A 15,202-nucleotide genomic window follows, 5' to 3' on the forward strand; every position below is an offset into this window, starting at 1 on the left:
TATTCTATAGGGTCTGGCATGCAATACATGTTCATTACTTGTGTCCAAGTGAGTAAATGGAAAAGTGACAGAGTGGCAGATACTTAACTGATGCTCTAAAGAGTATTTAATGGTTCCTTTTTATAATAAATTATATTAGTAGTAGTTGTACATTAGTAGTATGATCTAATCATATGACAGCAACACACCTTTGATATGATAAAGTGCGTACCCACCCAGCTCCTTCATATAAGACCCACTTAAGTGATAACTGACTCATTAAAATTTCTTACTATCCTTACCTCCTTCAGCAGTTCAACACTACGCTCCAAAAGGTGAATTAAAGATGAGCATTCCCCAGTTATCTTCAAGCTGACTTCACAGACGCACAGCAGCTGAAGGGTCAGCTGGGTAAGCTGAATTTTCCAGAAACCAGGGTGACGCGAAAGGCTTAAATATACTTCCTCGATAAACAGCATCACTTCTGTTGTCTGTATCAAATCCTTTATCTGTTTTAAAAAGTTGTTATATAGCATTACAATAAAGTACAAACCAAAGAATAATTTTAAATACACAATAAACGTTAACAATAAAATATTTTTCCCTTAAACTTATAAAGTCTTAAGGAGATGCAGAAATGTACAGAACTCATATGGGATTATACTATGCACCTCTGCCTTTTCCATGTGCCACCGAACAAAATAATTGCTATTGTCTTTATTACTGCTGCCTGGCACCACTTGTTTTCATTTATTTTTCTAACTTCTACGAGTGCAGATTTCTTAAGACAAATTACATGACAGTGCCAACATCTTGAAGGAAATTAAAGTTGGTTTTGAGCTCTCCAAATGAACTCTCCTTTCTAGAATTGCAATGTAATTACCTGATAGTAAAGGGCTGGTTATTCTAATTCACTGTAAGTTCTTCATCTGCAAGGTATTTGCTCAGAACACCTTAACTGAGAGCATCACTTCCACACTCCACAGGCGTGAGGAAAGACCATATTCAAATGGCAGGGTATCCTCTGCACAGGCTAATGTATTAGACAGGGAAGACTTAGATGCTCTTGAAAAATCTCAATTCAATTCAAGGCCAGCTGTTCTGATCACAGTTCTGGAGTCGGCATTAAGGATATGGTCCTTGGCAAATGTTCAGGACAAAGAGAGAATCTTACAGGCTGCAAGAGAGAGACGGAAAGTTACATACAAGGGATCTCCCATTAGACTGTCAAATGATTTCTAAACAGAAACACATCAGGCCAGAAAAGAATGGACTGAAATTTACAAAGTGATGCAAAGCAAAGGACTGAATCCAAGAATACTCTATCCAGCAAGGATATCATTCAAACTTGAAGGGGAAATAAGAAGCTTCACAGACAAAACAAGGCTAAGGGAGTTTATCACCACCAAGCCAGCAATGCAAGGAATGCTAAAGGGACTGGTATAAAAAGAAGAAATAAAAAGCTCAGAAAGAAAACAGCCACACACACACAAAAAAGAAATGGCTACAAACAAGTACCTTTCAATAATAACTTTAAACGTAAATGGACTAAATGCTCCAACCAAAAGACATCGAGTGGCTGAATCGATAAAAAAACATAACCCATACATCTGCTGTCTACAAGAAACCCACCTCATTAGAAGGGACTCACACAGACTGAAAGTGAAAGGATGGAAAAATATCTTTCAGGCAAATGGAAAGGAAAAGAAAGCTGGGGTAGCAATACTTATATCGGACAAAATAGACCTCAAAGTGAAGGCCATAACAAAAGATAAGGAAGGCCACTTCATAATACTAAAGGGTTCAATACAACAAGAAGATATAACCCTGGTAAACATATATGCACCCAATGCAGGAGCACCCAAATTCATAAAAAAAACTCCTGGAAGATATCAAAGGAGAGATCGACAACAATACAATCATAGTAGGAGACTTTAATACACCACTGACAGCGCTGGATAAGCCCTCTAAACAAACAATCAGCAAAGATACAGCAATCCTAAATGACTCACTAGATCAGATGGACTTAATTGACATCTTCAGAACACTTCACCCCAAAGCCAGGGAATATACATTCTGCTCAAATGCTCATAAGACATCTTCAAAAATAGACCATATATTGGGTCACAAGCAAAGTATCCCCAAATTCAAGAAGATTGAAATCATAAAAAGCGTCTTCGCAGACCACGATGGCATAATGTTAGAAATAAACTACAATAAAAACAACCCAAAATACTCAAACACCTGGAAGCTGAATAGCATGCTATTAAATATTGATTGGGTTACCAATGAGATCAAAGAAGAAATTAAAAACATTTTGGAAACTAATGACAATGAAAACACAACAATCCAAAACCTATGGGATGCAATGAGAGCAGTCCTGAGAGGGAAGTTTATAGCTCTACAGGCCTATCTCAAAAAACAAAAAAAAATGGTAGTAAATCATCTAACTCTACAACTCAAAGAATTAGAAAGAGAGCAACAAGAAAACCCCAGAGTGAGCAGAAGGAAGGAGATAATAAAGCTTAGAGCAGAAATAAATGACATAGAGACCGAAAAAAAATACAGAAAATCAATGAAACCAAGAGCTGGTTCTTTGAAAGGATAACCAAGATTGACAAACCTCTAGCCAGACTCACCAAGAAGCAGAGAGAGAGGACCCAAATAAACAAAATCAGAAACGATAGAGGCGAAACAACAACAGACCCCACAGAAATACAAATGATTGTTAAAAAATACTATGGACAGCTCTACTCCAACAAACTAGACAACCTGGAGGAAATGGACAAATTCCTAGAAAAATACAACATTCCAAAACTCAATCAGGAAGAATCTAAAAATCTCAACAGGCAAATAACCATGGAAGAAATTGAAGCAGTCATCAAAAAGCTTCCACCAAACAAAAGCCCAGGACCAGACGGCTCCACAGGGGAGTTTTACCAAACATTCAAGGAAGAACTAAAACCTATCCTCCTCAGACTACTACAAAAAATTCAAGAGGAAGGAACACTTCCAAGCTCATTCTATGAAGCCAGCATCACCCTAATACCAAAACCTGGTAAAGACAACACAATGAAAGAGAATTACAGGCCAATATCCCTCATGAACATAGATGCCAAAATCCTCAACAAAATCTTAGCAAATCGGATCCAGCAGTACATCAGAAAGATCATACACCATGACCAAGTAGGATTTATCCCAGGGATGCAAGGATGGTACAATATCCGCAAATCAATAAACGTGATACATCACATAAACAAATTGAAAGAAAAAAACCACATGGTCTTATCAATTGATGCAGAAAAAGCATTTGACAAAATTCAACACCCATTTTTGATAAAAGCTCTCAGCAAGGTGGGAGTAGAAGGATCATACCTCAACATAATAAAAGCCATGTATGACAGGCCCACAGCCAACATCATACTCAATGGACAAAAACTAACACCATTTCCCCTAAAAACAGGAACAAGACAGGGATGCCCCCTCTCACCACTCCTGTTCAACATAGTACTGGAAGTGTTAGCCACTGCAATTCGGCAAGAAGAAGAAATAAAAGGCATCCAAATTGGAAAAGAGGAAGTAAAACTGTCCTTATTTGCAGACGACATGATATTATACATACAAAACCCTAGAGATTCCATCAAAAAGCTCTAGACTTAATACATGAATTTGGCAATGTAGCAGGATACAAAATTAACCCCAAGAAATCTGAGGCATTTCTATACACCAATAGTGAACTTTCAGAAAGAGAGATTATAAAAACAATCCCATTTACCATTGCACCAAAAAAATTAAGCTACCTAGGAATAAACTTAACTAAAGAGGTAAAAGACCTCTACTCAGAAAACTACAGGACGTTGAAAAAAGATATAGAGGAAGACATAAACAGATGGAAGAACATACCGTGTTCATGGATTGGTAGAATCAACATCATTAAAATGTCCATACGACCCAAAGCAATCTATAAATTCAACGCGCTTCCCATTAAAATACCAACAGCATACTTCAGAGATCTAGAACGAACTTTCCAAAAATTCATCTGGAATAAAAAAAGACCCCGAATAGCTGCAGCAATCCTGAAAAAGAACCAAGTAGGTGGGATCTCAATACCAGATATCAAGTTGTATTACAAAGCCACTGTTCTCAAAACTGCCTGGTACTGGCACAAGAATAGGCATATAGATCAATGGAATAGAATAGAGAGCCCAGAAATCGGCCCGAACCAATATGCTCAATTAATATTTGACAAAGGAGGCAAGAACATACAATGGAGCCAAGATAGTCTCTTCAACAAATGGTGTTGGGAAAATTGGACAGATATATGCAAGAAAATGAAACTAGACCACCAACTTACACCATACACAAAAATAAACTCAAAATGGATAAAGGACTTAAATGTACGACAGGAAACCATAAAAATTCTAGAAGAATCCAAAGGCAACAAAATCTCAGACATATGCCGAAGCAATTTCTTCACTGATACAGCTCCTAGGGCACTTGGAACTAAAGAAAAAATGAACAAATGGGACTACATCAAAATAAAAAGCTTCTGCACAGCAAAAGAAACCATCAACAAAACAACGAGAAAACCCACTGTGTGGGAAAACATATTTGCCAATGTCATATCTGATAAGGGCCTAATCTCCAAAATTTATAGGGAACTCATACAACTTAACAAAAGGAAGATAAACAATCCAATCAAAAAATGGGAAAAGGACCTAAATAGACACCTTTCAAAAGAGGACATTCAGAAAGCCAAGAGACATATGAAAACATGCTCAAAGTCACTAATCATCCGAGAGATGCAAATCAAAACAACAATGAGGTACCATCTCACACCTGTCAGACTGGCTATCATCAACAAATCAACAAACGACAAGTGCTGGAGAGGATGTGGAGAAAAAGGAACACTTGTGCACTGCTGGTGGGAATGCAGACTGGTGCAGCCACTATGGAAGACAGTATGGAGTTTCCTTAAAAAACTGAAAATGGAACTCCCATTTGACCCTGTGATCCCACTTCTAGGAATATATCCCAAGAAACCGGAAACTCCAATCAGAAAGGATATATGCACCCCTATGTTCATAGCAGCACAATTCACCATATCTAAGATTTGGAAACAGCCTAAGTGCCCATCAGTAGATGAATGGATTAGAAAACTGTGGTACATCTACATGATGGAATACTATGCTGCTGTAAAAAGGAAGGAACTCGTACCATTTGCAACGTCATGGATGGAACTGGAGAGCATTATTCTAAGTGAAATAAGCCAGTCAATAAAGGAAAAATACCACATGATCTCACTCATTCATGGACAATAGAGACCATTATAAACTTTTGAACAATAATAGATACAGAGGCAGAGCTGCCTCAAACAGATTGTCAAACTGCAGCGGGAAGGCCGGGGAGGGTTGGGGGGCAGGAGGTAGGGGGGTAAGAGATCAACTAAAGGACTTGTATGCATGCATATAAGCATAACCAATGGACATAAGACACTGGGGAATAGGGGAGGCTAGGGCGGGGGGATAAAATGGACACATATGTAATACCCTTTGTAATACTTTAAGCAATAAAAAAAAAAAAAGAGCCGAAACTGGTTTGGCTCAGTGGATAGAGCGTCGGCCTGCGGACTGAAGGGTCCCGGGTTCGATTCCGGTCAAGGGCATGTACCTGGGTTGTAGGCACATCCCCAGTGGGGGATGTGCAGGAGGCAGCTGATCGATGTTTCTCTCTCATCGACGTTTCTGGCTTTCTATCTCTCTCCCTTCCTCTCTGTAAAAAATCAATAAAATATATTTTAAAAAAATAAAATAAAAAGAAAAAAGAAAAAAAAAAAAAAAGGATATGGTCCTGCTAGCAGACACACTGGCATTTCCCAGAGATTAGGTTACAAACAATGAACCATCTGCTTCAATCAGGAGCCTGTGTCTGTTAAATTCATCAACAGGAAAGCCTACAGTTGACCAGCTGTACCTTTCACCAGTCGTTGCCACCATAATAACCCCAAGTTATACACAGAGAGAAAAAGTAATCCTAACAAGAGAAAAAAGATATTATAAGATCAAGTGGGAGGAGATAGTCCAAAGTACCAAGTTATAAAAAAAATAAATGTAAAAGGTTCAGTAAATTATTTTGCTCTTTTGCAAATACAGAGAAGGAGAGGCAAAAGGCCACCAAAAAAGGGAAGGGATTTAAAATTAAGTAAAGCCTCATGTCTGACATTTCCTTGAATGCATTTTTTTTGGTGCATAACTGAAATTTTCCATAATAAAAAAGTTTTTGAAAGCAACCTCAGCAAGTTAGCATTAAAGGCTCTCTAATCATTATCATTACCAAAATTCTTAACAAGAAACATTTTGAAGTAGAAACAGATCATGTACAATGGTAACATGTGTGATGACAAGAGTCACAATTAAAAAGAAAGAACTGCTAGGACCAAAGTCAACAGTAAAGTTTAAGACAGGTAAGTCCCAGTAAGAAAATATAAATTGAAGGGCAACTGGCATGAGAAGAAAAGGAAACAGAAGTTCCACTGACCACCCTCTGATCATAGGCCAGTAGGGTGGCATGGCTATTTCTAAAAATAATAATAATAATAATTAATGTGATTCTCTGCAGGTGCTCAGATTGTATTCAGCACTAAGAGGAACACTTCATAGTAACACAATCTGAGCGCCAATAAACTAGAGAATTCCTGTCATAGGACAGTGAAGTCTGGAAACCATTTCATATGGAGAAGTAAAGAAATGGATGAAGGAAAGAAAGGAGGAAGAGAGGGAAAGGAGGGAAGGATGGAAGAGGGAAAAGGAAGGCAGAGAAAAACAACACAACATAGGATGCAGATGAGCTTTTGAAAAAGCTTTTTTTCTGAGAAGAATTGTGACTAATGAGTAAAGTCCTGGGAAAATGCAGGTAAATTAGAAGAAGTACTTGCTGGAAGGAAGGAAGGAAGGAAGGAAGGAAGGAAGGAAGGAAGGAAGGAAGGAAGGAAGGAAGGAAGGAAGGAAGGGAGGGAGGGAGGGAGGGAGGGTTTTCTTGCAAAATAGCATGCTTCCTGTCACTAAAATATTTCACATTCATGGGAAGGTTGTCTTTTAAAGAGTGTAAGAAATGCCTGTAATCAGTGGGAACATGGATTACATTGCTACCAAAATCCTTCCTAACATTCAGATTCCTCATTCTAAAAAAAGCCAATATGTTCAGTGATTAAATGTGTTTATGTTGATAGTTCCATTTGTTTCAAATGGTGTATCCTTTTTTTCTCCTCATCTATCTCAGCTATATTAACAAGTTTCATATTCCCAGAAATATTCCACAGAGTTCACTTCAAATAAGTATTTAGGCTTGTCAATATAGGCTCATGAAGATGAAGACCAACACCTATCCAAGAGCAGCGAGCAGGGTAACGCCAAGGAGTGACAGAGTGTACCCTAGTTCAAGCTGTTCACCACATTGCTTACTGCCCACACAAAACAAAAGCTTGGGAAAAGCCACAGGAGAATTCCTGTTAATTCCCTTTGCTCTGCCTTGATCACAGAAAGGCCAATTTCTGAGTCACAAAGGCAAGAGTCGCTCTCATCATTCCTTGCTAACACAACTTAAAACAGGTTATCTGTGACTGCAAGTGATCACTTTGAAAAATATTCTCTCCATCCACGAAGCCACATGGTGCTCAGATGCCAGGCAAAGGACAAACCCCAGTCACGGGACGGGATGGCCTGACAAATGAACCACTACATTAAAATCACAACACACTGGCAACTGCAGTTTTTGGTGTGTCTTTTTTTTTTTTTTTTTTTTATCTGCAGTTATAGAGACATTAGCTCAGATTTATCTCTCCCCTGAACTCCCTAGGCGTTTTATCCATACCTCTGTTAAACATCTTTCATCCACCTACTCTGAATTATGAAAATTTATATACTTGGCTTAACTCCCTGACTAGACCCTGGGCTTCTCAAAAGCAGGACCCGTCAGGGCCTCGCACATGTTGTCCGGGGACACGTGGAAAAGGCAACCGAGCCAGCACTGGGCCGTCAGCCCTGGGTCCCAGGGCTCTGTCTGCCCTGACATACACCTTTTTCTAATTTGCACAAAGAGATCTTTTTTATTTTTCTGATAACTCGCTTAGTCTCTTGCACAAGGAGAAATTCCACTCAAGATTCTTTTTCCTGAGAAGCCTTTCTGAAGCAAAGGAAAGTTTTCACTCCTACTAATCCTAACATGGAGTGTGCCGATTTACATATCTCTGAATTTAGTTAACATTGTATACATCAGCCTTAAATCTAGATTTGGTTCCTTCATCCTTTCCAAAAGCCTGCAAGCTTTTCCGGAGCCGGGACTGTGCCTGAGTCTGCCAAGTCACAGGGTTCTACTTTACACGTGACGATGCCAATCGGCACGTGCCGATGCTCCGCGGGGAGGAGGAAAGGCCTTACCTGCAGGCACGGGACCATGTCGCAACACAGCTGAAGGATCTGCTGCTCCAGGGCCGATGGCTGTTCTTTGTCACAGAGAACCCGGGGTTGAAGGAGGACCTTCAGCAGGGCTAGTCTGAGGTTAGCATATTCTTGCAACTGGGATGGCTCACAATACAGATACCAGAGAAATGGTGCCATTATTTGGACGCATGAAGCTTCCGACCTGGAAATCATGTGACACAAAAGCCAGTCACAGCGTATCAAGCAAGTAAGTGTCCGAGTATCAACTAATGGCTCCGGACCTATCATGAACTGTGTTAGCAGGTGTAACTACTTTTTATGATTCTTCTATTCCACCATGACCTGCCTATACCCTCACCAAACAGTTCCTTGTGCGCTGGAGAAAATGACAGCCCCCGGAGACCATAAGCTGCTGGCCAGAACTCAGGGTCTCTACCCGCACCCTAGAATAGCATCTACATCTCACCCTAGAATAGCATCTGCATCTCACACTAGAATAGCATCTGTATCTCACACTAGAATAGCATCTGTATCTCACACTACATCTCCAGCATCTGTCTTTGGTGAACAACAGAATCATCTGAGAACCTTTCAAGAATTATAGATGTCAAGGCCCATTTTCCAGGAATATAATCCAGGCATGCATTTTCAGAAAAACTGTGTACATGAGGTTCTATATACAACAAAGCCACAAAGACAACATATGAAGATTATAAGCTAATATTTACTCGTTAACAGGGTGTGCAAATAACTGCACCTTATGCCTTTAAGGTCATTTGATCCTCACTACAAAGTTATAAAATAAAATAAAATATTATACCCCAATTATGCAGAAACTGAGGCAGAAGGAGGTGAAGTAACCTGCCAAGTCCCTCCTTGTAAGCTATTCCTATGCAGAGGAAGAAGGCAAACATTACCAATTTTTTGTATCTTTAGATTTCAATATATCCCAATAACTCCAAGTACAAAGTTGCCAAAATGACCTTTCAAATGTAAAATTTCATCATGTCATTAACTAGCTTGAAAGAGTTTACCCTTAAAATATTTAGTCCCATTCATAAACCCTCCATAATTTTGCTGCTGCTTATCTTTCCAGCCTCCTTTCTGGCTCTTCTCCACTCTCCACTGAATCTCCCATGTAATCATCCAGGCTTCTTTCTCCCTTGCTATTCCCTCTGCCTGTAATCCTGTCCCCTTTCTCCCTTTCCTGTTCCTTCCTCTGCCCAATTTCTATCATCTTTCAGTTCTCTCCTTTAAAATGACTTCCTGAGGGCCTTCCCTGACACCTAACCTGGGTCGGAGCCTTATTATCTGCTTCCAACGGACAATGACTTTATCACTATTATTCAATACCTTTATTCCTTGCCAGACTATAAGCCAAATGAGGGCATGGACTATGGATTTCTGTTTACTTCTGTATAACCAATAACTGTACACAGTAGTCCTTCAAAGAGATGCTCAGTCTATCATTAAATTAACTGATTCAGTTACGCTAAATTTAGAGTTGTTTTATAATTTGCATACACCAATTAAAATATTAATGTTTTTCATATTTATTATCCATAAAAAAGTATTAGATACAAAGATAAACCAGGCATTATCTATTCTTAAGAGGCATAGAATCTAACAGGGGCAATCAGTTTTGTTCCTGAACTAGAGTATAGAAAGTGAATATCGCTAAAAGAAAGGTATGCTGCATGAAGGAAATACTATTAGAATTATGACTGACAATGTAACTTTATAACATTATAAATTCCACAGCAATGTGATTTTAAAATATCATTAACATTAATAACCTTAAGTTATCAAATTGATAAGATTTAATTAATTTATCCATTTACTTATTCGCTTTGCAAAATGTACTGAATACCATACCATTCATTCTTCTATGTGCTAGAAACAAAAAACAGATTAGATCCTTGCTCTAATGGAACTCACAGTCTGGAGGTTAATTTTTTTTCCTCAAGAGCAAAAATACTTATATAATCTACAAAAAACACACAACAAACCACAAAAGAAGGACTTTGAGTTAATAATTATTACTGAAACATATTTCTTTATCCAACCATCCACTTTAGGAAACTAAAAACAGCTTCGTAGATCAAGCAAGCAGATGATGTATTATGAGTTAGACTATGAAGCACAGGTTTCCAAAAAAGAGATTTAAGAAACATTGTCTCACCATCTCTCTCTCTCTAACAATGTGTTCCCCACAGAATAAATACTCTCCAGGTGTCAAGAACATCCACGAATAGCTTATCAGTTTTCTCCCACTTTGAGATGCTGAAGGTGAAATGCAAGGTTCATATACAAAAATATATTTCCGAGATGCTGTCATTATTTGACATCAGAAGCATAATGTTGAACTTTCTTAAGGACAATATACTATTATGCATTTAAAACTCTCCTTGGCTTAATCCGTCCTGATTTTATATATTGCATTACTTATGTGGTATCTAATGATTAACTATCACTTCAGTACACATGTATGAAATTACCAGGGCTTAAGGAGAAAAGGGAAATAATAAAACATAACCTGAAATCCCAAAGTGATCCAGAATGTTTAAAAATGTCATCAAGTGTATCTACATATACATCTTCAATCTTTCTGTTTACCACTGAGGGAGAAGTGGCGGGGAAAGGCCTGAAGTGAGAGTCCAACGCTGAGGCTTCCAGCCCGGCTCCACCATTAACTTGCCATGTGACCTGAGCAAGTCATTTAATATTGCTCTCCTCAGTTCCCTCAGCTGGAAAATATGTTAGACGAAAGTATCCTGGTCTAGGGACCATGACATCAATGTCAATTTATGCAATTCTCAGTTCCATGAAGGTGAAGTTTTTAACATCACAAGGCCTTCTATAAATGAATGCAGAACTTGGTTGTAAAATAATGCCCCCACCCTGGCTGGTGGCTCAGTTGGTTGGAGCATCACCCCATACATGGAGAGGTCATGGGTCTGATTCCCAGTCAGGGCACATACCGAGGTTGTGGTTCAATCCCTGGTTGGGGCACATGTGAGAGACAACTGATCAATGTTTCACTCTCACATCAATGTTTCTCTCTCTCCCCCTCCTCACTCCCTTTCTCTCTCTCTAAAAATCAATAAAAGCATGTCCTTGTGTGAGGATTAATATATATATATATATATATATATATATATATATATATATATATATATATATATATGGTGTCCCCCCCAAAAAAATGTATATACACACTTTGAGTAATTATAAAGGCAGTGTTTACTAAAATACATTTCATTTTCAAAATTGAGCTATCAGTTGTTAAAATGTGTATACATTTTGCGGGACACCCTGTAACATATATATATAAAATAATACATATATGTTATATCTTCTAAATGTATTATGTATGGCGTATCAAAGCCTTATGCCCTATTTTATATTATCTCTAGGAAAAAGTAGCTGACTTATGTTATTTTGCTTTATATTAATTGTTTAACACAACTATTAAAATGATTTATCATTAGCCTAGCCGGTGTGGCTCAGTGATTGAGTGCCAATCTATGAACCAGGTCGATTCCCAGTCAGGGCTCGATCACAGTGGGGGGCATGCAGGAGGCAGCTGATCAATGATTCTCTCTCATCATTGATGCTTCTATCTCTCTCTCCCTCTCCCTTCCGCTATGAAATCAATAAAAACATTTAAAAAAATGATTTATCATTAAAAAAATTAAAAATCGTAGTAGTTTACTGAATATCTCTAGTCAAGTTTCCTTAATAACCAATGCTTAACTTCTTTAATAATAGCTGCTCTCATATTTAAAAGTTGAACAATCAAGAAATACGGTAGGTTTTTGTTTTACTCTTAAAAAGAAAATATTAAACTACATATGCTCAAAGACTTTTCTTCAGGAGAAGACACTGTAGTCAAAGCAGCTTAAAAAAGAAAAAGCCAAGTTCTAAAATTAGCATACCCCACTCCGTCGCCCTCGCTATTTCACTTCACATTACCTTTCAGGGCATTGCTGGAAAAAAGCTGTCAGCTGCTGCAAAAGCACGGGCCAGCAATCAGGTCTGTGCTCGAGCACAGTGATCAAAGGCTGAGGATGATTTCTGAAAAACACAGGAAGTCACATTGGAAACTGTCATTTCAGGACTCAATATCCGAATATAGCAGGGGGAAAAAAGCCAATGCCATCTAGAGATTTTTTGCAGAATTCATAATTGCCACAAACTCTCATTTGCTGCATTGTTGCAGAGTTGGTTCATTAGAACTGACATTTTTTCCCCCTTTAAGCTGTTTTGCAGAAAAGAGAATAAACCCAGAGAGTCTGAGAGACCCGAATCTGAGAACAGACTCTCTGCCACTTAACAGATCTCTGGCCGACCAAGCTCCTGACCCAGCAGCTGTCTCCTCTCCATCCCTGATGCCTTCACTCCTGAAAGTCATGCCTCCCCGCCTGCTGCTCTTTCCAAACCTGAAAGGTTCCATTTTTCTCTAACATTGCCCCGACTCCTAAGCACTGCCTCTCCTCCATTCCCACTCCCCGCACCATTCCTCTCAGTCACGGCTCTGCGTTCCCCCAGCATATTTAAGAAGAGGAAGAAGAAAATATTTCTCCCATCTCAAAAAACTGCTTAAACTGAAAATGCTGGAAATTTCTCTCCAATGAGGATGAATCTTTTTATTTGGGCTATGTGCATGGAGATACCTAGAAATATAAATGTAAACATGTATATATAAATATGTATATCATAAAATCTGAAATCTAAAGTATTTTTATAATATATATTTTATTGATTTTTTACAGAGCGGAAGGGAGAGGGATAGAGAGTTAGAAACGTCGATGAGAGAGAAACATCCATCAGCTGCCTCCTGCACACCCCCTACTGGGGATGCGCCCGCAACCAAGGTACATGCCCTTGACCGGAATTGAACCTGGGACCCTTCAGTCCACAGGCCAACGCTCTATCCACTGAGCCAAACCGGGTAGGGCTAAAGTACTCTTAAGAAAAAAAGAAGCACAAGTAAGTTATTTTAAATAGTTCAAAAAGTCTACTAGAAACTGTAAATTCATTATATTTTTTTAACTATGAAGCATTATACAACATTTTAGTTATTATGGATGTGGCTTCTTCCAAAAATTTGTTTTAAATAAAATGTAAATGCTGTCCTGGCCAGTGGTCTCAGTGATTAGAGCATCGGCCCAAGCACCAAAGGATCTTGGGTTTGATTCCTGGTCAAGGGCACAGACCTAGGCTGCAGGTTTGACCTCCAGCCCAGTTAAGGTGTGTGCAGGAGGCAACCAATTGGTGTGCCTCTCTCACATTAATGTTTCTCTCTCTCTCTCTCTCCCCCTTCCTCCCTCCCACTCTGAAAAAATGTCCTCAGTGAGGATTAACAAAAATAATGTAAAAGCTCATTATAAATTAAAAATACAGAAGTATCCATCTTAAAAAAAGAAAAGAAAGAGCAAGCAGACTAGTTACCGAAATGATGTAAGAATGTGCGATCACCTTACCAGCAAGATCAGTATCACCTGGGAACTTATCAGAACTGTAAATTCTCAGCTCCAGCCCAGACCTAGCAGCCCTCCAGTTCTGATGCACTGCCATGAGGCAGTGGTTCTTAACCCTGGTCTGCAAGTCAGATTCATCTGTGGAGCTCTTTAAAAAGTGCCAAAGTCTAGGTCTCAATTATACTGAGGTTGCCAGGAGTGGAGCCCAGGCATCAGTCGTTGTTAAAAACTCTTCTAGCAATTCTCATGTGTTGCCAGGGTTGATTACCACCGCAAGTGAGCCACCACAGAAGAGGGAGGTTGTTAGGAGTTAGAAAGTTTTCTGATTTTTGTTTTCTCTCTTAAACAGGAAAGTATGTTGCTTCCATCACATTGAAACACTCCTCTTAAACACCTCTCTGACACTACTACACAGTTTCTGGGAATTACAACACCATCTCCTTCTTTTCTCCTCAACCTCACCTAATCTATCACACACTAACTGCTCTGGCGGGCTGCGTGTTTTGCTAAAGCACAGGCTCTTTCTGACTGATCAGATTACTGCCATTATAAGGGATCACTCCAAGCAATTTTTTTATGCCAAAACTCAAATCATATAAAAATCACTTTTCCAAATTCCAAACTCTTTGGCAGTTAAACCTACCTAGAACTTGCTTCTACTATGGTTGTCACAGATATTAAGTAACAAATGTAACAAATCCTAAAAGCATCTCAGGTACGTATCATTGACCAAACTTCTTAGATTAAGAGTTCAATAGGTCATGTTCAAGTAAACATCAGTAAAAAGATCAGAACAGCAACTGCAATTGTTTTATCTATGGCTTTTCCTTCTGACAAGCATCAGATATAATCACCACTAATCCTCCAGTTAGTGGGGGCATTTATAACTATTTAAAAAGAAAATCCAACAAGTCACCACATAGTTTTGGGGTGATTTATAAAGCACTGAAGTGCTTTTAATAATATACTCTTCCAAGTCCTTTGTTACCCCTTCCCACTCCTCAACCCCTAAAAATGTTAAGGATCTATCTCCTTTTTAACAGTTTTGTCCAAATTAAATCAGGTCAACAGAAATAAGAGACACGTAGCTTTAAAGGCAGATTAGAAACGATGCACACATGGCAGAAAACTCAGCTGTAACTCAGCTTCAACTTCACTGGGATTGTGAGAACCACCATCTAGTCTAGCAACTCTAGCTTTGCTGCTTGAAGCTGGAGTCCACCTTTGCTAGCTGCTGAATTCTGCACATTCTACTTAGTATCTCAGACTTAAACTCTAAAGATAAGATTAAATAGAATATAG

General features: G+C 38.8%; 1 protein-coding gene across 1 annotated transcript in view; it reads right to left on the reverse strand.

Moving 5' to 3' along the window:
* Positions 1-15,202, reverse strand: part of FOCAD (focadhesin) — a 286,965-nt gene that overhangs the window by 200,642 nt on the left and 71,121 nt on the right. The window contains exons 6-8 of the mRNA XM_059656547.1: positions 12,393-12,494; positions 8,415-8,619; positions 282-488 (exon numbers count right to left, since the gene is read on the reverse strand). Coding sequence (XP_059512530.1) covers positions 282-488; positions 8,415-8,619; positions 12,393-12,494 — 514 coding nt within the window. The remainder of the gene's footprint in view (positions 1-281; positions 489-8,414; positions 8,620-12,392; positions 12,495-15,202) is intronic.

Source organism: Myotis daubentonii, chromosome 11 (genome assembly GCF_963259705.1).
Source record: "Myotis daubentonii chromosome 11, mMyoDau2.1, whole genome shotgun sequence".
In the NCBI taxonomy this organism is placed as follows: domain Eukaryota; kingdom Metazoa; phylum Chordata; class Mammalia; order Chiroptera; family Vespertilionidae; genus Myotis; species Myotis daubentonii.